The 24,586-nt window shown below is 39.6% G+C and overlaps 1 protein-coding gene across 10 annotated transcripts in view; it reads right to left on the reverse strand.

The window, feature by feature from the left end:
- Positions 1–19,795: 19,795 nt before the first annotated feature.
- DIAPH3 (diaphanous related formin 3) overlaps positions 19,796–24,586 on the reverse strand; it is a 508,102-nt gene continuing 503,311 nt past the window's right edge. For 8 of the 10 annotated variants that reach the window (XM_038569687.1, XM_038569686.1, XM_038569685.1 and 5 more), the window contains one exon: positions 19,796–20,202. In XM_038569687.1, the coding sequence (XP_038425615.1) occupies positions 19,940–20,202 (263 nt within the window). In that variant the 3' untranslated portion in view covers positions 19,796–19,939. Of the gene's footprint in view, positions 20,203–21,745; positions 21,902–22,943; positions 23,083–24,586 lie in introns of all 10 variants that reach the window. The other 2 variants (XR_005376326.1, XR_005376327.1) reach the window with 2 other exon arrangements.

Raw genomic sequence — 24,586 nt, forward strand, 5'->3', positions numbered from 1 at the left:
TGTTCTCCTGAGAAGCAAAGAAGACAGACACGTGGTATAAAATACTGGGGGAAAAAAATGTTTTTTTTTCCTACATCAGCAGGAAAAAAACCTGAGTGTGTGTGTGTGTGTGTTTTTAAAGATTTTATTTATTCATGAGAGACACAGAGAAAGAGGCAGAGACACAGGCAGAGGGAGAAGCAGGCTCCATGCAGGGAGCCTGATGTAGGACTCGATCCAAGGGACTCCAGGATCACGCCCTGAGCCAAAGGCAGGTGCTCTTATTTTTTATTTATTTATTTATTTTTTATTGAAGTTCAGTTTGCCAAGATTTAGCATAACACCCAGTGCTCATCCCGCCAAGTGCCCCCCTCAATGCCCATCACCCAGTCATCCCAAACCCCGCCCACCTCCCCTTCCCTCTACCCTTTGTTCATTTCCCAGAGTTGGGTGTCTCTCATGTTTTGTCACCCTCACTGATATTTTCACTCATTTTCTCTCCTTTCCCTCTATTCCCTTTCACTAATTTTTATATTCCCCAAATGAATGAGACCATATAATGTTTGTCTTTTTCCGACTGACTTATTTCACTCAGCATAATACCCTCCAGTTCCATCCACGTTGAAGCAAATGGTGGGTATTTGTCGTTTCTAATGGCTGAGGAATATTCCATTGTATACATAGACCACAGCTTCTTTATCCATTCATCTTTCGATGGGCACCGAGGCTCCTTCCACAGTTTGGCTATTGTGGACATTGCTGCTAGAAACATCGGGGTGCAGGTGTTCCGGTGTTTCATTGCATCTGTATCTTAGGGGTAAATCCCCAGCAGTCGAAAGCAGGTGCTTAACCACTGAGCCTCCCAGGCGTCCCGAAAACCTGAGTTTTTCATTTAGGAAGAGTAATATAACTAATTAACTAGCTTTAGACTTTTAAAGTTTAACTATCAAAATAGCTAGGGAAACTACTAAAAGAATAGAGTGTAACTTCTCAATTTAAAGAGGAAAGAAATGAAGTGAAAAAAGTCAGGGGTGGGGTGGAGTGGAACTAGAATGCATTGTTTAGGAATATACATATTCATATGCACATTTATGTATGCATGTATATTCATATATACATGTATACATATATGGAAAAACCACAAAGAAAAGTGAGGGGATTCAGCAAGCCTGTGGAGGCTGGACACGAAGTGTGGCTTCTCTGCAGGGTCCCCACTAGTCTGGGGTCAGTGGAGACACTGGCAGGATGGACTGAGAAGGACACCATGACCCTTCCATAATTGGAAGCCTGTACCTCCCACTCCCCTTCACCCATTTTGCACCTGCCTCTGGTCCCTCCCCTCTGGCAGTCATCAGTTTCTTCTCCGTATTCACAGGTTTGTTTCTGCTTTTTTGTTTGTTCAGTAGTTTTCTTTCTAAGATTCCACATGTAAGTGAAATCATATGGTATTTTTCTTTTCCTGACCTATTTTACTGAGCATAATAGCCTCAAGGTCCACCCATGTTGTTGCAAATGGTAGGAGCTCATTCTTTTTTTAGGGCTGAGTAATATCCTACTGTGTGTGTGTGTGTGTGTGTGTGTGTGTGTGTGTGTGATGTGTACACGTGTACGTGCGTATCACATCTTTATCCATTCATCTATCAATGGACATTTAGGTTGCTTCCATATCTCGGCTAATGTAAATATTGCCACAATAAACACAGGAGTGCATGCATCTTTTTGAATTAGTGTCTTCATTTTCTTTGGGTAAATACCCAGTAATTGAATTACTGGATTGTATGGTATTTCTATTTTTAATTAAAAAAAATATTATTTTACAGAGAGAGGAGAGGGAGAGAGAAACTCCAGCAGACTCCCCATGGAGCCTGACTCGGGGCTCAATCTGATGACCCTGCAATCAGACCTGAGCTGAAACCAAGAGTTGGATGCTTAACCAACTACACTACTCAGGAGACCCTCTATTTTTAATTTTTTGAGGAACCTGCATACTATTTTCCACATTGGCTGCACCAATTTACATTCCCAGCAACAGTATAGGAGGGCTTCCCTTTTCTCCACATCCACAACAACGCTTGCTATTTCTTGTCTTTTTGATATTGGCCATTCTGACGTACATGAGGTGATATCTCACTGTGGTTTTGATTTGTGTTTCCCTGATGATTAGTGACGTTGAGTATCTTTTCATGTGTCTGTTGGTCATATGTATGTCTCTTTTGAAAAAAATACCCAGTCAAGTTTTCTGCCCATTTTTAATCAGATTATTTTCATGCTGGTATTGAGTTGTATGAGTTCTTTATATGTTTTGAATATTAACTCTTTGTTAGATATATCATTTGCAAATATCTTCTCTCATTCAGTAGATTGCCTTGCCATTTTTAAATTTTTTTCTGTGTGAACTCTTTTAATTTTCCCGACAGTTTATTTTTGCTTTTCTTTTCCTTGTCTGAGGAGACATATTTTGATAAATGGTACTAAGGCTGATATCTAAAATATTACTGCCTCTGTTTTCTTTTAGGATTTTTGTGGTTTCAGGTCTCATATTTAGGTATTTAATCCATTTTCAGGTTTTTTGTGTGTATGGTGTAAAAAGTGGTCCAGTTTCATTGTTTTTCATGGAGCTGTCCAGTTTTCCCAGCACCATTTATTGAAGAAATTCTTTTTTTTTCCCATTGGATAGTCTCTCCTGTTTTGTCATAGATTAATGAACCATATAAGCATGGGTTTATTTTGAGGCTTTCTGTTCTGTTCTATTGATCTATGTGTCTGTATTTGTGCTACTACCATATTGTTTTGATAGTACTTAGCAATCATTCTTCCTTCAAGAGATCATTTCAATAAAACATGTCTGTAAGTCACATTGTTACATAATACAACGTCATCTTATGACAGAGGACCTACACATTATGGGCCTTCTGTAACTATTAGTACATGTAAAAAATAATCCTCTATCCAAGAATTAACCAGGCCTGACTCTTAGCTTCAGGATCAGACAAGATCTGGCTCACTCAGGGTGGTGAACGAGAATACGTGTAAATAATATTCTCAAGGCAGAAAATAGGATCAGAGAAATGGCTTTGGTAGAGATGTTCAGATTATACATTGTTCTCCCTGCCTTGGGCACATGGCTAGAGTGTGGTTCTCAGCATTTCTTATAGCAAAGGGACTAAGTTTGCATCAACAGAACATGACCGCAAATGGTGTCTGCTACTTCTAAGCACAGCCTTGAAAATCTCCAATTTCCCCTCATTCATGCTCTTTTTCCTTCTGTCCTCTGTCCCTCCCCATCTCCCCACCCACAGTAACTGCAGAGCCACAGGCTAAAATGACAAAACTACCACTCAGCTGGGCTCAGCATGTCTATGCGGATCAGTATAATCTCACACCAACCTAAACCTCTCTAGATTTTTTTTTTTGTACATTTATTTTTTATTGGTGTTCAATTTGCCTCTCTAGATTATTGAGTGAGCAGGAAGTTGACTGCTATCAAGTTGAGTCATGAGTGTTTGGGTCTATTTGTTTCCACCGTCTCATCTACCCTAACTGAAATAGTGGCAAATTCTCTAGAGCTGCTCATAATGGCCTGAGAATGAAATTTCTTTAATGACTTTTTGTAAAGTTCTTTTCAGTTGAATCCTTAAACACTGTGTGTTGTTTCACCCATGAATGTCAGATTTACCTCATTAGTTAATTTGATCTCCTGGGTGCGAAACTGTTCGTCTTTTCGCTCAGTGTGATACAGAGGCACACTCTGTGGGGTACATCTCAGATGCCAAAAGTTAAGCAGAGCAGCGTTTTTCCACCAGAGCCATTTGGTCTGTTACAATTACGGATGGGGAATGCGATCTGGAAGCTGAACCTGCAGTTTTTAAAGTACAAAAATAGCAGCAACAAGTCTTATATTTAGAGGAAACAAAAGGTTTGAAATGATGGTTGCAACAAAAACTAACATGTGCTGTTCTGGGATAGTCTGCAGAAATTTCAGGAGAGCTTCTACTTCTTGAATAAGCCTGCTGTTTTGATCACTTTTCTTAAACCTGTCTCAGATGTTACCCATGAATAGTAGAGCCGTTTATACACATCCCACAAATCTGACTCTCTAAGCCTTGAGAAATAATAGAGATAATTTTTAACGATTTTGTGGAAGGAGTACTGCAGGGCTTCACACATGGTCCGCACGAGAGAATGTCTTCAGATTCCTCTTCGCTCACCCATCTCCACTCCATCCCTGCAGCGGCTGAGAAAAGATTTCTTCCCATGGTAATTGCTTTATGCTTTTCTCCCTCTTCCTCTCTCTCCTTTTGTGCTAGTATCTCTCTATTCTTCATGGTGTAAGCCCTGTTCTTCTATCCCACAGTGCTCCCGTGTATCCCACTCCTCACTCAATATTCTCACCTCCATGAGAGGTGAGGTGCATGAAGGTGAAAGGGTCCAGTGAAAGGGTGCATGCAGGCTTGGAAAGAAGATGTGAATTCTTACATAATTTTTCTTTGTCCCTATCCTAATGATATGTACACTTCATGAGATTTTATTGATCATATGATTCTTTTTTTTTAATGCTTCCTCAACTTTTAAAAAAGAAGCTTAGTCCTCCAACAGCCCCGTAGCCTTTAACTAATTGAATTGGGAAGGCTTTAGGAAAGGTGAAGCTTTGATCTCTTCCAATATCTATTATAATTCTTAGTTATCAGGGTTTTTTTTTGGGGGGGGTGCGAAGTCGAGGGGCAAATGAGAACTGTTCAGTTTATGTCCATGCCACCCGGGACTCTACTTCTATGGAGTTCATTAAAAAGCAGTTGTGTAAGGAATGCTTGCTCTTCTTTATATGATCTTTGAGGATAGACACTCCTTCTGGCTGGTTGCCCAGAGCTTTCCCTAAAGCAAACCAGTAGGAACACCTGCCCCAGCCCTCGAATGACTGTGGTTCTGTCCACGTCCTTGCTCTATAATAGGGAATGATGGTGATTACCTAGCATTGCGATTTCTGTGTCTCTGTGGACCCAGAAGCCTGTGCAGGGTGAATGCCCTGAGCCAATGAGAGCAGAATGTTAGCTATCTGAGCATGGTGAAGACCCGAAGTCCTCTGAGCTAGCAACTGAGAATCCTACCCCCTAATCTGCCTTCATTTCACTTACTGGGGAAGAGGGCCCTGAATTGCAACTTCGGGTTCTAGGGGCTTGTGTTCTCATTGCCCTTTTCATTTGGACTGAACCCTCTGATGATTGGCAGCCCACCTGGCAACCTCACTGCTGGAGCCTCTGCCACACATGTCTGAGTACTGGGTCTCTGGTCTCCCTGACAACTTCATGTTACCTATACCATCATTTCCTGTGTGACCTTTACAGTTGTCAAGTGAGCTTATGGTCTTTTATCCCTCCAGTCCTTTACCCCCAAGTGAAATAAAGCTGCACATTAATCAACTTGGGTTCCCAGACACTTTGCTTTGAGCGTCTTTTGTAGTTCTTTGCTGTCTAATAGAACATGCATTTAGAAGCATGGCTGCCCTGCCCTTTACAGAATACATTGTGTTCTCAAAGGCAGCATGACATAAGCTTGTTTAGATGAAAGGGCCAGGCCTGTTTTGGTAGCTTCTGTTTGGCTTATTTGACTTTGGTGAGATCATATTCAAGTTTCATGGTTTCTGGGTGTGTAAAATTGATGTAGCATAAATTAGTTGGCTGATCTATGCATTTTTGCTCTATTGTTTGAAAATTACCGTCTCTGAGAAAATCCCTAGTGGATACAACCTTGCCTGCATGGATTCCACACAAAACACCACTGTTAGTATTTTTCAGAAAAGTATGCATCTATGGAGAAAAAAAGATTCCTCTGAAAAATCATTTCTGAAGAATGTACATCCCACAGTGATGTAGGTGATCTAATGGCATTTTGTACCAGTGGTGTTAAAAATTAGAGTGACATACTTAATCTCCAACTCTATAGTTATTTTCTAAAATAAACACATGAAAGCATATACTGAGAATGTATCAGGTAGGAAGGTGACAGGCTTGCCTTAAATATCAAGTTATCTAGTGCAGAATAATTTTTGCAACAATTAATAGACCAGATGTTCACCTTGGAATACCTTAAATATAGAAATTTTGATGCATATAGAATTAATGAAAAGTTGAAGCCTCCTAATTTCATTATATTTTGCTTTTACAAAACAAAACTTAAGGACTTTCGTTACCACAAGTAATTGTTAGTTACTTTCCTTTTGTAGGTGGCTTAGCAAAATTTATACAAACCTGGCCAATTAAAAATTTTTCTTCCTACGGTTTGGGAAAAATAGTATGAGTGTTTGTGTTATAGAGGAAACAGTACGCTAGCTTGATTAGCTTTCCCTCAAACTTAGATCTGTATTGTACCCCCACATTCCATACTGTTTCCCTCCTTTAAAGCCTCTATACATGTTATTCCCTCTACCCGGTCCTCTCTCTGCTTGCCTAGTTTTGGCCATCCTCTCTGTTTCAACTTGAGTCTCTACCTAGGAGAGCTTCACTGATCCATCCCTCCCCAGCCCAAAATGTAGCCTCCCATTATATTTGCCTCTTTAAAGCCTGTGTTCCTATGCCAACATCCTCATTCTGTGTTTATCTTCCCTGATGTATTATACACCCCTCTAGAGCAGGGACTATATTTGTCTGTCAAGTTTTATATCTCCAGTATTTTGCATAGGCCCTAGCATTATTGGATTAATGGGCTGCTGACATCTGAACAGTTTGTGATGGACTCTTGTATATAATTGTTATTTTGCTTTTGTACATGGACCTTTTAGCAAAGGAATAAGAGTTGTCCAAGAATAAACCGAGACCATTCCCTAATGGATCATTTGGTCTTCTTTCATTAAATAGATTGTTCATGAATTATTTTCAACAGAGTTGAAGTAAATTTTATTGAGGTTTATGGCAGGTATCATATAGGACAATGAAGATATGGTGATTAACAATACATTGTCCTTGGTTCCTGTAAGCAAGTCAGATGATGGATACACATGCTTCTAGATTTGTGTGCTAAAGATAATGTCAGCAACTTCTAACTTTAGAAGGATTAAACTGCGGAAATGAAAAGGAAGGACTAATAGAAACCTTATCCTGCAATGCTTTAGTAATAGCAGGCAAATTTGCATTTCATTTAGGCTGTCTTAAAAAATTTGATTATTTATTTGTCAGCATTGCTGCTATGGAATGGAAAAAGCATGCCTATGGGAGGCCAATACCAAGTTCAGTTCATCCACAATAAATGTCTTAACTTCAATATGATTGGAACTTAAGTCGCCTTTTGTCCAAAAGATGAAACTCAGAAATCTCTTAAGATACCTTATTCCAAAATGTATGGCTTACTCCTAATCAAAGAAATACCTTGATGAGTGGACTAATCTAAAACCTTGACACATTCTGAATTTCTTTTTTAAAGAAGCAAAAACTCTAATGCACTCAAATTTCTAGATCTTAAAAGTTTACTCTAAACAAAGTAATTATTTTAGCAAAAAAAAAAAAAGAAAACCCAAAACATATCTTGTCGAAGTTATTCCTTACGTATTGTGCTTCTATTTCCCACTAAGTTCAGAAAGAAAAGAGGGAAAGAAATAGGAAGCCAAGGGAAAAACAAAAATGATGAACATTGTTATTTTGCAGAGAGGCTAACGGTGTGGGAAGAACTCATCTCTTGTACATACTATACTTAAAGAAATCTCATGAGTCTCCCAAACACAGAGGGTTTGACAAGCTGCTCATCTGTGCGGGAAAAGCATTCCTACTGGGACCAGTGCATGGAAAGTTGGCTAATCTCTGAGGACCCTAAATTCCTGAGAACTATTGGTCATTTTAGCCAACTTTGGCAGCAAATGTTCATGTTTAAACGTAGGCACCTTAAATTTATATGAGTGATTATTTGACAGTATCATATTCAAAGAGAAGCAGCAATGACAAGAATTTATGTGAGAAAATATTTTATAAAATTTGCCCATTTTCATCTTTAGTATACAAGTATTAGAGATTCTGGGAAATCAGAGCATTCTGGTCCAAAATAATGAAGCTGAATGATGAGTCTTGTATAAGGGCAACTAAAAAAGTGCCAGCAAGATTTGCAGGGGAGGCAAAGTGTTTGATTCTCTTACCTGGTGTTTTTTTCCAGGGGGTAGCTTAGAATTATGCAGGGAGACAGCATAGCTTAAGATCATGAGGTCTAGAATTTGAGAATGCCTAGATTTTAGTCTCAAGTTCACTCCTTGCTAATTTCTGGCCATGGGTAAATTACTTTTGCCCTTAGTTTCTCCACTGGTAAAATGGGCTCTAACAGCAATTCCCCTTCATGAGGTTGTTAAACGCAGAAACATGCTTACAACAGTGCCTGGCGTGAACGTGTGGAACTCACATTAGTTCATGTTTTCATTGCTTTCTACATTTCTAGATGCTGGAAAAGAGCCTCTTTATCACTGAGATGGAGACAACGCACCAGTCCAGGTCCTAAGCGGGTATTCTTTCCCACAAAGATTTCTGCCTTTTCAGATCACTTCTTTCCAGAGTGGTGCTGATTTATTTCAGTTGTAAGACCTGGCGCTGGAACATGAATAAACTAAGATGGTTATTATGTCCCTCAAAGAGATAAGCAAGCAGAATATGTGATGCCATGTAGAAGGTGATAAGCCCCAAGGCAAGGGTGCCCACTTACGATTCTATAAAAATCACAGAACACAGATTCTAAGACTGATAAAGTCCTTCAGAGCTCATATATGCCAACCTTCTACCTGAGTAATAGATTCTTTTATTATCTCCCAATCAAGCAGAGTCCGGCCTCTGCCTGTCAAGGTAACATGGTAACTCACTAATGGATCTCAGTAAGGAGGGAGGGAGTGCAGAGGGCAAGGAGGTGTGGGCTCTAATGGTGGGCAAGTCACTTTTCCATTTAGATGGAGAATCAAGAGTTTGAATCAGATGACCTCCAGCAGCCCTCTCGAGGACTTGTTTGTCTCCTAGGATTCAATGATTCGTAATCTTGAAGCATGGCCTCTCATCACTGGGCAGCTTTACAGTTAAAACACTGCTTCATATGTACTGGCCCTAGTTCTAGTCTCTAGAGACACACAAATAAGTTCAGTATCTTTTTCATATGAATTTTTTAAGGATCTGAAGGCAGGTATCCTGTCCTTTGAGTCCTCCCTCTCTCTGAACACAGTCAGACATGCTGTGCATCAGCATTGCTTCCAGTCCTCACCATGGAGGACTCCTTTCACGGACGACTACTCAGCAAACTTCCTCCAATCCCATTCTCCCCATTCTGCTCTTCTAATTTCCCATGTTGTGTGTGGTTTCTGTCCACACCATACCCTGCAGTCAGTGCAGCAGTGTTGGCCCAGTGGCAAGTGTGGCTTCTGAATGGGGTTGCCATTTAGCATCATGCAGCGTAGAGTAAAAGAACTGCATACCTGTATTCAGCAAAGACCCCAAGGGTTCAACTGACTCTGGTATGGCTGACAATGCTATATCATTTGGGCAAGGTTGGTGTCTCATTTCTGAGGTTCAGGAAAGGCTAGAGTGCTCAGACAATCCTCATGGATATGTGAGCTCTCATTCTGAGACTGAATGGATGGTTGCCATTCTGTAGGACACCTGAAGCTAGAAGAGTATGGAGTTGTCCATGGAGGCATCACAAGACTCCTTCATCCCCTGCTGTCCTACGGGAGGACTACACTCCCCACTGTCTAGAATTGGGGAGGGGGGTTGTTTTCCTGTGGAGGATGAGGACTGTTGTTTATTAACATGGCATCTTTATGTTCCTTGTGGCTTCTATCTGTCTCTTCGCTTTTCTCCTCAGAGCTCTGTAAAGTCTTTCACAAGCCCCATCATGTCTCAACTCAGCAAAAGAGAATGGAAAAAAAGGGATTTTTTGTCCATGCTTTGACCCCAGCATTAGAATGGAAGTAGCTTCCCTTGAAGTGAAGGCCATAGTGACAAGGGTATTCAGACAGAAAGAACAAGGTGAAGTTTCAGCTCAGGGTTCAGCTCCATAAGTGAATGCAGATTCCCTCACTTTGTGGCTTCCCAGCTCTCCATTAGCAAACTTTCAAGCCTTTCAGATCAGGTGTAAGTTAAAATGCAAATATTCTCATGAAAGGGTAACACTTTGCTGTTACCATCCATTTGAAGAACTCAAAGGAGGCTCAGATATAAAGAGAGAAGCCATAAAGAGAATGAAAGCCTAGCTTCTTAAAAACATCCCTTGTGTAATACCTGGGACATGCCCCACAAACAGTCATCCTAAATGAGGTCATCCTATTCGAATGGGGCATCTGGCCTCCACGGGCATGCCTGCCATTCTCATGTGACACTAGTATCTTCATGCTTACCGGTGTCCTTGAAGTGTGTCTGTTCTTATATAAGTGTACTCTCTTTTGGCTCATCAGACGGAAGCTGTTAAGCTTCTCTAGAGAGTCTGAGAAAAGCTATTACAACATATCAAAAACTCCCTTTCTAGGTGGATTCATGAGGAAGTGCCTGAGAGGCAACTCTCCCCAGTGACTGCCAGGATAAAGGAACTAATCATTGAAAAAGTGGGTGGCAAATGGGTGAACTTGGTGAATACGTAATGTGTCCTATAACATTCTAGGACCCCAGCAATTATTAAGGAATAAAGCAGGACCCTTCTTAAAGAGGTCTCTTAATCTCAGAGGCCTTCGGTATTCATTTCATAAAGTGAGACAATTTAATCCAATGGATGCAGTAAATGTTCTGCGGAAAACATATGGAGTGACTTGCAGGACATTTTATTATTATTATTTTTTTTAAATTTTTTTTTTATTTATTTATGATAGTCACAGAGAGAGAGAGAGGAGGCAGAGACACAGGCAGAGGGAGAAGCAGGCTCCGTGCACCGGGAACCCGACATGGGATTCGATCCCGGGTATCCGGGATTGCGCCCTGGGCCAAAGGCAGGCGCCAAACCGCTGCGCCACCCAGGGATCCCGACTTGCAGGACATTTTAACAGACTGTCTTATAAAGATTAAAAAAAATCAGATTTGTTTTCTCAGGTCAGCAATCCTTTATTTTGGGGAGAGACTATGGAAGAAGGAGAGGGTAACAGATACAAGCTATAATTCAGGAGGGTGATACAAGGAAGGTCAGGCAGGACAGAATGATGTGTGAGATCACCTTAGAAATATCACCAGATTCCTTCGGGAGTTATAAAGGTGCCTTAATTCTTGTCCTTGCCAAACATCCTATAATAGTACGACAAGATTTTATTTATTATCCCAGTCAAATTGGACTCTTATGTTCTGGGTAGGCCACAGGTGTGAGATGTCAGTCATGGCTTACAATCATCACAATGGCTCTGGTTGGGTCATTAAGGAAGCAAATCAAGACAAGACCTCCAAAGGAAATGCCACCTGTCCCCTCCCTGCAAACTACCCCTTCTATGGAAAGCCACTTGTTTACTTTTATTAGGTAACTGGTAGTTTTTGCAGTGTAAGGGCCAAGTATTTGTGGTTAATACAAAGGAAAGAAAGAAATTTCTCGTTTTAAAATTAATCTTCCCTCCGAGGTTGAGTACTTATAGTTATGAAATCTAAACTTTTGTTGTCTAATTTTGATGTATTTTAATAGGGAATGTTTTACACATGATGAGCCTTGAAATTATGAGGGATACAAATAGACATTTCATATTATTAATATATATTCATACCTGTGCTTGTCTTTATACATGTTAAGCAATTTAAATTAAAAATACATGTTATTTATATTTAATTTACTGTCTTTCTAATACAAAGATATGCCTATTCCATAAGAACGCAGCCATGTCTGACAACAGACCTTGTGGGGAGAGATTAACTAGGATGTACCTATTTGAGGACTTGGTCCTGCTCTCAAGAAATAATTCACCAGAATTATTTGTTTCAATCTGTTTAATTATTTTTATTTACATTTACTTTTTTTTTTTTTTTTTTAGTTTTTTTTTTGGGGGGGGTCACTTTTTTTTAATTCAATTTGCCAACATATAGTATCATACCTAGTGCTGAAACCATGAAGTGACCTCATATTTTTCTTTTTTTAAGTAAGCTCTATGCCCATTATGGGGCTTTGAACTCACAACTCTGAGATCAAGAGTCACATGCTCTATGGACTGGGGCAGCCAGGCACCTTCAATCTGCTTATTTTATTACAGCTTCATGTTTGACCATCAATCACATCTGGTTAGATTATACATAAAATATTAAGATTAGATTGACACCAATTAGAGATTCATCATTAAAACAATTTTTTAGTAAGCCATGGTCAGAAAGCAAGGCAAAAAGAAAGTTTTAAAAATAGGTTTATAGCCTAAATATAACATGGGATGAAAGTGCCAGGGGAAAAATTGATAGCTACAAACTTTAGATGCAATTAGAAAAAAGTTACATTAATTGGGGATTTACTAAAATGTTTTAGAATGATGTTGTAAAAGAAAATGAATAAGCTGCCCTGAGGAGATAAATTTGGCTTCTAATTCTATCATCAGATTGCCTTTAAAATACTTAGATTTCAAACATGAATATAATAATGTAGGTTTGTGAGAACATGGAGAATGTTGGTGATATTAAGTGTAAGGAGGATATATCTGGAACTTTTTAAAACATCTTTTTGTCCAATGGTTGGAGTTTCAAAGTGGATAGTAGAGGGGGGAAAGTGTCATTTTAAGATTTGCTGGAAGAAACCAAGATTCCTTTTATGTTCTTGTCTCTTGAAGATGCTTACGGGGAGGGTAATTACTCTGTGAATAATTATGGTAGTAGGGAAGATTATGCATGTGTGGGGACAGGAGGTATTTGGGAAACCTGTACTTTCACACTTTGTTATAAAAATAAAATTGCCTAGAAATATAAAGTCTTTAAAGAAAATGAAAAAAAAAAAAGGGGGTACTATTGATGTGTCAAACATGACATTCAAATCTAATTAGGTGAATAGAAGACAAAGAGGCATCTACAGTCAAGCCTTAGAGGACACAGCTCAATTTCATTCTACCTCAAACCCATCTCTCATACTAGTTGTAACATCCTTACACCCATTTTATTTAAAACAATTTTTTAGGGGATCCCTGGGTGGCGCAGCAGTTTGGCGCCTGCCTTTGGCCCAGGGCGTGATCCTGGAGACTGGGGATCGAATCCCACGTCGGGCTCCCTGCATGGAGCCTGCTTCTCCCTCTGCCTATGTCTCTGCCTCTCTCTCTCTCTGTGATGACTATCATAAATAAATAAAAATTAAAAAAAAAAATAAAACAATTTTTTAAAGGTTTTGCTCACTTATTTGAGAAAGTGTGAGAACAAATTCGGAGGGGTAATGGGAGAGGGACAAGCAGATTCCCCACTGAGCAGGGAGCCCGATGACACGGGGCTTGATCCCAGGACCGTGAAATCATGACCTGAGCCGAAGGCAGACACTTAACCGACTGAACCACCCAGGCCACACCCCTCTTCTGTTTTAAATTTTAGAAGTATAGTTGGCGTACAACATCATATTAGTTCCAGGACTAGAACATAGTGATTACGTATTTACATTATTATGAAATGCTCCTCATGAGTGTAGTTACCAACTGTCACTATACAGAATTATTGACTATATTCCCTATGCTGTACTTTTCATTCCTGTGATGTGTTTCATAACTGGAAGTTTGTACCTCCCACTTCCCTTCACCCATTTTGCTGATCCCCCCACCCATCTTCCCTCTGGCAATTGTCCATTTGTTCTCTGTATCTATAGGCCCAATTCAGCATTTTATTTATTCATTGTTTTGTTGTTAAGAGTCCACATATAAGTGAAATCGTATGGTATTGGTCTTTCTCTGACTTATTTCACTTAGTGTAATACCCTCTAAGTCTAGCCATGGTGTTGTAATTGGTAAGATCTCATTCCTTTTGATGGCTGTGTAATATTCCATAGCATCTATCTGTCTGTCTATCTATCTATCTACCTACCTATCTATCATCTATCTATCTATTTATCTATCTCACATCTTTGCCCATTCATCTACAGATGGATGTTTGGGCTGCTTCTGTATCTTGGCTATTGTGACTAATGCTGCAATAAATGTGGGGATGAATATATCTTTTTGAATTAGTATTATTTTCTTCAGGTAAATACCCAGAAGTGGAATTATTAGATTGTATAGTATTTCTGTTTTTAATTTGAGGGACCTCCATATTGGTTTCCGCAGTGGCTGTACCAATTTACATTTCCACTAACAGTGAACAGGGTTCTTTTTATCTACATCCTTGCCAACACTTGTTACTTCTTGTTTTTGATACTATTCTGACATAAGTGAGGTTGAACATCTTTTCATGTGTCTGTTGGCCATCTGTATGTCGTCTCTAAAAAAATATCTATTCAGTTTTTTCCCCCAATTTTTAAGAATTAGATTGTTCTTTTGGTGTCGAGTTACATGAGTTCTTTATAGATTTTGGATATTAACTCCTTATCAGATATACCATTGGCAAATATCTTCTCCTATTCGGAAGGTTACCCTTTTGTTTTGTTGTTTTCTTTCCGTTACTGCACAAAAGCTTTTTACTTTGATGTAGTCCATATTGCATATTTTTGACATCGTTTCCCTTGCCTGGAGAAACATATCCATAAATATGTTGCCAGTTAGAGTATTCTTGGTTGTTTTTTCCTTTCAGGATTTTGAATATTTCATGACACTCCCTCTGGCCTGAAAAGTTTTTATTTCTTTTTCTCTTGATGCTTTTAGGAATCTTTATCTTTAATTTTTGACAATTTTATTCTTGTGTCTTGGTGTGGACTTCTTTGGGTTCAACTCGTTTGGAGCTCTCTGTGCTTTCTGAACTGGAATATGTTTCCTTTTCTAGGTTGGGAAAGTCTTCAGCTGTTTCTTCAAGTACATTTTCTGCCCGCTTTCCCCTTCTCCTTCTGGGACCCCTCTAATGTGAATCTTAGTGCACTAGATATTGTCCCAGTGGTCTCTCCACATATTTTTTCTCATCCTTTTTTTTGTTCAGTTTGGATGATTTCCACCACATCACTGATCCATTCTTCTGGATCCTCTAACTTGCAGATTCCTTCATTTGTATTTTTCATTTCAGCTACTAATTTTTCAGCTCTGATTCTTTTTTCGATTTCTATCTCTTTGTTGAAGTGTTCACTGAATTCATCCATTTTCTTTCAAGTCTAGGGAGCCTCTTTATGTTCATTAGGCCAATAGCTTATCTTTGTTTTGTTTAGTTCTCCGAGGTTTTGTCTTATTCTTTTTTTGGAACTTACTTCTGTGTCTCCTCACTTTGTCTGGCTGTGTTTGTTTGTATTGGGTTTATCACCTATATCTTCTGGTCTTGAAAGTAGTGGTCTTGTATAACGGTGTTTGTGGATCCAGTAACACAATCTCCCTGGACACCAGAACCAGGCTCTTTAGGGGTGTCTCCTGTGTGGGTTGTGTGTGTCTTCCTGTTGTGCCTGGGCCATGACTGCTATAGGTACATGGTGGGTAGGGCTGACCTCCAGCCTGGCTGGCTGCAATGGCCCACTGTGACTATTGTGGGCACACTATTGGAGAGGGGTAGCCCATAGTGTGGCTGGCTGAGAGGCCTGGATGCAGTTCTTGGGTATGCTGGTTTGTGAAGGCTAGTTTTCCATTTCCCTGGGGCAGGATCTGCTTGAGAGGGGCACACATGACCTAAAATTAGCCAATAAGTTTCCTGCAGTTATAACCCAGGTGCTTTTCAAACTGCTGTCTCTGTGCTAGGTCTTTGAGAGATAGAGTGCCTTAGCCCTTTAAGAGCAGATTTTCAGTTTCCTGTCGTTCACAGGCTGTCCAGAATTAAGCCCTGCTGATTTTCAAAGCCAGAAATTATGAGGGTTCATCTTCTCAATGCGGATCCCCATGTTGGGTGTGTGTGTCCCTGATGTGGGGCTTGATCCCTCTGCTCCTCAGGGAGGACCTCCTGCCTTTGGTTTAACTCTTGTTTGTGGGTCGCTGTGCTGGGAGTTTGGTTCACAACTTTGTCTCTGCCTTACCTACTCTTCTCAACAGGGCTCTTTATAGCTTTAGCTGTGGAATAGCTGTTCTGCTAGGCTTAGGGTGTTCTCAGAGCCAGTTGCACACTATATGTCATTGCAGCCATGAGGAGATGAGTTCAGGATGCTCCCACTCTGCCATCATCTTTCCAAATTCCAAGGTATACTCTCCTTATACACATTTCAAAAGGCAAAGGTCTGTTTAGGAATAATAAATTTTATGGTTTAGGTTCCATAATTTTTATTTTATGGGGAGATGTGGATTCAATTTTGACGTGCCAATTCAGTCTTTGTGGTTCTTTGGCAACTTCAGCACTTGAGTTTTGCTCAAATGCAGCTCTTAGAGCAAAAACAGCTTAACAGTTTGGCCCCAGGACATATTTCAAGAACACTCAGGCCTGGCACAGACATGTAGTAACTACTTTTAACAATTGACTAGAGAAAATTGAGTACTGTTACACTGTCAGCTTTACAATTCCTGGATTTCAAAAATTTTAATAATTAATATGAAGAAAAAGAATATGAATGCCACTTTTTGAGTTTCAATCAGATTAGCAGTTTATTTTTTAGGACCTATTACTTTCCAAAAGTTACATAGTCAGCACAAAAGGTTGGTACATAAATAACCATGAAATATGCTCCCAGACTACCTGTGCTTACCCATAAAGGAGAGCTGAATAAGATGAAATATAGCATAGATACAAATTATAGCCTACCTGATTTAGTTTTTAACTAGGAAACTCGGATCTACTTTGGATTATGATATTTTAGAATCACAATAAATCAACCCAGGCAATAATCATTTGTGGCCAAACTAACACTTCAAAGTCATTAACAACTCCTCTTTTTGAGTAAATAATATGGTAACAATTGGAGTTTGGAGCAACTTAGTATAAATAATTGCATTTTCTAGATCTACCAGGAAATTTTTGATATAAACTATTATAATATCTACTTCTTCATATACACTTTGATATATTTTGTTTAAATATTTAAATGTTAACAAAGGAAATACATGCATATAGAGTGGTATCCTCCTTGTCTCCATTTCTGATTTACTCTCCTTGGTTTCAGTTACCTGTGGTCAACCATGGTCTGGAAGCAGGTGCTCCTTCTTCTGGCATAATGTAGAGGTGAACAGTAGCTTAACACTATGCTTGTGTCATTCTACTCACTTCAAATCATCATGGAGGCATTTTATCATCTCACACCATCACAAAAAGAAGGGTGAATATAGTACATTAAGATTTTTTTTTTAAGATTTATTTGAGGGGGGAGGGTCAGAGGGAGAGAAATGCAAGCTGACTCTGTGCTGAACATGGAGTCCTACTCAGGGCTTGATTGTTACGACCCTGATCCAAAATCAAGAGTCAGATGCTCAACCAACTGAGCCGGCTGGGTACCTCTACATTATTTTGATAGAGGTTACATTCATATAATTTTTATTATAGTATATTGTTAGTTGTTCTTAGTTACTGCTGTTAATCGCTTACTCTGCCTAATTTATAAATTAAGCTTTGTATAGGAAAAAGCATAATATATATATAGGGTTTGGTACTATCTGCAATTTCAGGCATTCCCTGTGGTGGGGTGGGGGGGGCTGTCTTTAAATGTATCCCCTGAGGATAAGGGGGGGGAGTAAGGGGGTGGTGGGGGGAGACAGGATGTGCTAGCATGATTAGATTGCTTCCCTTATTTTTAAATCACTTCAGAATATTAGCAGCAGGTCTTTGCTTTTGGACAACTCAGTGATCATTTGGTTGTGTGTTTCTGCCAAATTCTCTACACTGACCAGAGAGAGGCTGAGAACCCATTTGGGGTTTGTCACCAGACTGGATGGAACACCCTCATCGAGGGTGCTGAGCTGTGTTTTGGCTTCCAGTTTACCTAATTCAAATGAATAGACTGCTTGCTTGGAAACATGAAATTGTACCTCAATGACTGCCCTCAAATTAAAGGTCATCACTATAGTTTCTAGCTACAGTTGGCTAAAGGAATATTAAGAGTTTTTCATAAAACCCTACACATACCCTCCTGCCTGCTGTTGAAGGCACATGTATCAGTGAAATATGTGCAGCAGAAAATGATCCGTTTCTCAGTTGGCTCTTGCCTCTGTCAACTCTTTAGCTGCGGAGAGGAAATCCAAAACACGGTCCCCTACTCGGGCCTGCTCAGACTCCTGTCAGTGATGGGAGGGCTGGGGCCCCTGGAGGAGTGGGGGGCAGCCCTGGCTGGTGCTCTGCTAGCCTCGGGCTTCTGGTCCTCCTGCTGGGTGGTTGTCCTTGGGCTCCAGCAGACAGATGCTCTGGGGCCTGACAGCTCCAGTTTAGGCCTTGCCTGCATGTCTCTGCCCCTGGGGGTCTCTGTCATCTTCGCTTCCCTTTACTTGCCAGGCTGCTTCTCCTGTGCGGCTGCTCCCTGGCCCCAAGTTTCTGGAGTGTTGATCTGCCACCTGGTATGTCCAAACTATCTGGTTGAATTTCAGTTTTGTTTCTGAAAAGCCCAAGTCTTTGCAAAAGCCCGTGAAGAACCGATAGTCAGAATGCTTTTATTTAACTTCTTTTCTTGCTGTTAGGATCCTGTCTGCTAAAACGTGTAAATGTCCTTCACCTTTCTTGATTTTTTAAGATCTGTTTTCAGGAAAATATGCATTTGTGCCCTCCAGTTGCAAGGAGAACAATTTATTCCTACACAGGCTGGGGATAACAGTGTTCCCCAAAGTCTATAAACAGGGCCTGGCTCATAGTTCTAATTAATTAACTTTATTAACTTGGAGCTGAAAGGAGGTGGCAACTTAAGGAAATAAAAAGCAGCGGACCTCGCCAGACTGGTTCCACATAACTGCCTTTTAACTGAAGGTAAAAGAGCAGTCATTTACTTACTGAACGTAATAAAGCAAAATAGATGCTAAGATAGACGGAGCACAGGCTATTCACAGCTTATCCACAGAATATGCTAACTACAAAAAAAAAAGCCCCAACATTTTTCATTTAGTGCAAGTAGCAAGTTTATTTTCTCGAATATAGAATTAAGAGTTAATTTGATGCCCCAAATGAGGTAAAATTGCAACATTTGCATAGGAAAACCTTCCTCGACACACTTTAGACCTTTGTTAAACATATTGATTGTCAGATCAAAGAAACAGCAATTTCAAGTTTGTTCACAGAAAAAAAACATTTTTTGTTACCTGGGAAGTTTCAAAATGGCAGTTCTATCCCAGAATCATAATCACCAAGGGAAAAATGCTCTCTCGGTTAAGTTTCGGCAGCGCTGTAATACCATATACCTCCACTTGATGCAAAAGCATGTGCGTTTTACAAAGAGTGCATGCATTCATTCCTAGTACATCATTTTTGGAAATGTGCTCAATGGCCTCCCAGTCTCCTGCAGGATCTAATGAACATGAATTCAACAATGATAATAACGAGCTTAGATTCATTTTCTCACAGCTTTGTTCTATTCAGTTTTATGTTTCTGATGCCATGTTGATAGCATGAAGATCCCAGTGCATGAGAAATGTGGGCCCATATAAACAACATGCATGGGGTATGTATGTATATATCAAGAGTTGACATTGATGATTTGATGTTCATTAATGCTGAAAACAGAAAGGTAAAAATTACAGTGACTTAGAAAAATGGTACTTTCTTGAGGACACATTGCTGAACACATGGCCACCTACCTGTTTTCTAAAGCATTATGTATAATTTAACCACCAAATATAGAACACATGAATACCAGGAGACAAGAAAAGCATTAAAACCCATTACAGTCTTGAATAAGCCCAAACCTCACGTACATAGGAAAAGCACTGCAATCATGTTATTTAGCTTTATTTTTTCTAATATATATCATAATTTAAACTATATAAAGTCACTTATATAAAAAGTAATTTTTTTTCAAGTGATATAGCTTAGAGCATGGCTTTATATTTGGCTTAATCATTTTTTACCAGTTTAATTTATAAAGCTCGTAATCTTGCCAGCAGGGCTTCAACTTCGGGAACAGATTCGTTTTTAGAAACCGAGCCAAGAAGTTCCATTTCCTTTTTTCTGTTGCTTTCTACATTACAGGCTTCCTTCTTCTCAACTGCCTTGATCCTCCCTGTAGACGTATGAGTGTCTAGATTATAATTAAGCTCCTTGGCGACTGGAGTCCTCGTTGAGTTGCAATTGATATTGTAGTGTGAACGTGACCCTTCTGTCAACTGCACTTTCTGATTTTCTGCAGTAGGGAGGAAAGAGACAGAAAACTTATCACTGTGATAAGCAAGGACTGTGCACATTATGAAACATTAATTTAAAATAATTATGCTCAAGTCCTCTTAGATAAATTAAAATATTCAGAGAAAGGTAGATTGAAAATAAATACACAAGAGTTTAAGAATAAATGAAAATATAACTCGGCAACCCTTTCATTAGCACACATGCTGATTTCCTTCTGGTCTTTGCTCAAATGCTATACAACTAGAGAGGCACTTCTAGGACCATCCAGCAGAAATAGCCCCGCCCCTTTCCATCACACGTTCACCCCTCACGTTTTCCTTCATAGAACTCCTAACCACCAGACACATCAACCTGTTTACTTGTCCACTGTCTGTCTTTTTACTAGAATGTAAGTTCCAAGACTGCAGGGATGTTGTTCTAAGTACTGCTTTAATGTCAGTGCCTCAAAATGGCCCTGGGGCAAAGTGGTGTTTAATCAATATGCACTGGGTAAAGAAATCATCTCCATGCTCTAGGACCCAAGACATGCATTTGTTGGAATGATAATGATATTTTTTTTTTTAAGAAAAAAAAAAAAAGGAAAGTTTCAAATAGATCTTTAAAAACCCAGTGATTTCCTTCAAAAGAACTACTGTATTTGGTAGGCAAATTAAAACATCCTAGCAAATCAAAATTATTATGTCATAATCTGTCAGATATACACACATATATTCATAGACATGTATACATAGGCACACATATATCCTTTTGTTGGTGACTGGCAGTGAGCCTGGCGTGGAAGGCTGGAAGGGGGACAGTTGCAATAGCTAATGACTTATGGCGCTGGCTGATTGACTTTCACAGGGAATGCTAGATTTTCTTTTAATTAACTGACTGGTCTATCTTATCATGCGATCTTATAAGGTATTTCTCATAGGCCTCAAACTTTGAAGAAACAGATACCCTCAATATTCATGTAACCTTGAACGGGGCTTGAAAATGGCTTCAACAAACTTGACATGACATTTAAAGTTTTTTGGTTATTCGCTGAGAGATGTTCCATTATCCCAATAGTAATGACTTTGGAGCACAAGCAGTCACTCATGACAGTGTGTTTTATGTGAGTGCTGAAAATTCCAACCGAAAACAGCTTGTACATTAAAAGGTGGCTGCTGAAGATATTTACTGCACTGTCATTTCCTGACCAGGGGCTTCCAGTGATGGATGAGTATTTTACACACTTTCTTGGACAATCTCAACAAATTTTAGAAGTATGATCACCTTTTAGCTGTTGGAAGAAAATAAATACAGTTTTCCTATCACCTTCTCTATCAGGTGGGCAATTGTTACTCAAAAATCAAAACCTAACGGAGTACTGATTTTCTTAGAGCTGTTTATAATGGACATATTGTGTTTGCAGGAAAGAGGACAGAGGACATAGTATCTCTGTAGTTCCCATGACCACACAAATTTATTTATTTTTTTCATAGTATCCATCCTCCTGCCCCCAGAATGTCTGAGAACTGCATTTGTAGCTAAAAGGAAGTCTTTAGTCAGCTTACTGTTCCTTTCCCCCAGATGTTCCTATCTCTTCTTGTCATTGGATTTCTTGTAAACGATTCCATCATGATGATGTCACCAATGGAGTGGCTGCTATTCTGCTACTGGGCGACTCTAGCTCCAGTTTTGATGGCAAAGATGACATTAAATTGGGTAAACTATGGATGTAAAATAAACACAGCGTAAGTATTCTATACCTTCTCTGGCTATAATGTATGAAGCCCAATTCCGTATATGGCAAAATGAAAAAGACCATGGGATTTTAAGGTGAATCCGAATTGAAATCCACATTTTTGCTTGGCTTTGACAAGTTATGACAAGTTAACCTTTCATGTCTCAGGTTCTAATAATCCACGTTAGAGAAGTTGTGAGAATTAATGCAAATAACGTGGGTGACACCAGCTTCAAGATATTTATTTCCCCCTCTATTAAAGCTTCTTAAGGGATGCATCTACCACCCAGGGCTGACCTTTCTGACTTTCTGGTGACTGTACGGGTGAGGCCTCAAGCTTGCATTTATATGGCATCTTTATTTATAAAGTATTTCTTTCACTTTAAACATTACCACCCTCATTTTATAGATTGAGAGGTAAAAGCAAAAGGAGGTTAAGTCATTTGCTTAGACTTAGCTACTGAGTAAATCAGTGGCAGAAGCCAAATGCTGTCTCTAGAGATACTAAGGCTGTCTTAAACAAATTTGAAAAGCTTTTTGCCAAGGAAAAGTGCTAAGTAATTCAAAGCTAAGTTTCATAATAATCATATCCTGTACTTATACCTCAAAATGCTTTTCTGTCACATTTAATTTTCTCAATCACGTTGTAAAGCAGATTGTAGACTCATGTAAACTACCTCAGTACAGTATGTCCAAGGTCATACGTATGCTCCATTTCTTTCTGAGTCTTACTGAAATCCATGACAATGAATTTCAAGGATGACCTTAATACTACTGCAATTCCCTTGTCCGTTCATTCTTCCATTCTCCTAGACAAATATCTCACACCTCCTCTGTTCTTATCAAATGTCCAACATATTCTCCTTTGCTGTCATTTAGCTCGTTCAGAGAAGCAATCGGAAGAAAACTCCCATGAGCTTCCGCCTGCCCCCAGTATCTATCTACTCACCGCGTGCACATATACTCCTCACCTCCCTAGGGTATTCTGTGCCCCCGCCCCCCCTCCGCCCAACCTCCCGAGGACAAACCTGCACAGTGAGCACCACATACTACTGTCATTTGTCTATTCAAGGACATCCTTCTGACAGCTGTGGCCTCTATTGGAAAGGTTTCCTTCCTCATGTGATCATTCCCCTCAGCATACAAGTACGTTGTCATAACCACAATCTTTAGGGAAAAAAAAATATGTATTTGACTCCACATCCTCCATTTACTACCTCAATTGTTGACTGCCTTTATAGCAAAAACATCTCAGAAGAATTGCCCATTCTTCCCATCTTAGTTCTTCTCTTCCTATTTTTCTCTTGAACCCACTCCAATCATGCTTTTGACCCTTTACTCTTCTGAAACAGCTCTTGTCAAGGTCACTAATAAACTGTGTTGCTAACAGCAAGGACTGTCTATCCACTTGGATATTTTAGTCCTCCTTTACTCAACCTATACCAGATTCAAGGATGAAATGCCTAGCAGAGCCTGGGCTTTTCTTTAACTGTTTGCTCTTTGAACTTCTTTGGAGGCTTAGGTGGATAACACTGGGTGGGTCAACACAGGCAAGAGCATTTCTACCCTTTTCAGAGAACTCCAAATATTATTTTGTTCCTATAGCACGCCCATAGATAAGAGAAAAACCAAGCTGGCATTTAACTCCTCTGTGGTTTCAGGTGGAAAATCTTTTATGAGAAGCGACAGACAAGATGACACAAAACGGAAAGTGGCCATTCCTGAAACCACCAAAGAAATAAAAAAGAAAGTGCACAAGGGCTTCTTTAAGACTGAACTTAGAGCTCTTAGATAACAACTCTTCACTCCAACCCTCACATTTATCTCTCAGCACCTCAATAGTCTCCAGGTGGGGCTGCAGTTTCTTTCTTTTTACTTTGTTCCCAGTCATGGGAGTCCCAAACTGTGGAACTGTGAGAAAGTCTCAACTGAAACTGCAAAGCTGAGGAAGTCGAGAGGGAGGAGTCTCCCATCCCACTGCAACTAGTGACAATGTTTACAGGTGGAGGAAGCTCCCAAGTTGGACATGTTTATTATAATGTTGGGTTCAAAGCCAGGTGTCTTTTGCCATTACTATTATCTTAAAAGTTGGCTATTGGTGGCTTCATGTGGGCTGAACTGTAGATACAAATTCCACACAAAAACAGACACTTGGTTTCTAAATGGTTCACTTCAAACATTGGGGGATGGTTTTAAGTTGGAGAGAACTCTCTGTAGGTGTGTGCTCAGAATCATAAAATAAATTATAATTTGAAGCCAATGGACTCATAGCCTTTTCCTATGAAATTAGACCATTCCAAATACAAAGTGACATGCTTGGACTCTTCAAATGAAAGATAAGGCTGGGGTATTAAAAAAAAAAAAAAAAAAAGAAAAGCATTTTCTGTACCTGTCGACTCAAATCCTTACCAGTACACATTTTTAAATGGAACTAAAATTATTAAGGCAAAGTGGAATCATTGCTTAACTCTCCAAAGAGAGAAGGCCTGTGCTATTATTTTATGAATCAAATCCAGGGCTTTATAAGATGTTACAGTTGATGTCTGCGAAGGGAAGTATGATATATCTAGGACTACGGCCAATACCCAGGGCCATTGGTGATTATGGTACAGATGGCAAGGACCAGCTGCTATTCTTAGTAGTAGGTCAGTAAGGGAATCTAATCCCCATA

The sequence above is a fragment of the Canis lupus genome, chromosome 22, assembly GCF_011100685.1.
Source record: "Canis lupus familiaris isolate Mischka breed German Shepherd chromosome 22, alternate assembly UU_Cfam_GSD_1.0, whole genome shotgun sequence".
Taxonomy (NCBI): Eukaryota; Metazoa; Chordata; class Mammalia; order Carnivora; family Canidae; genus Canis; species Canis lupus.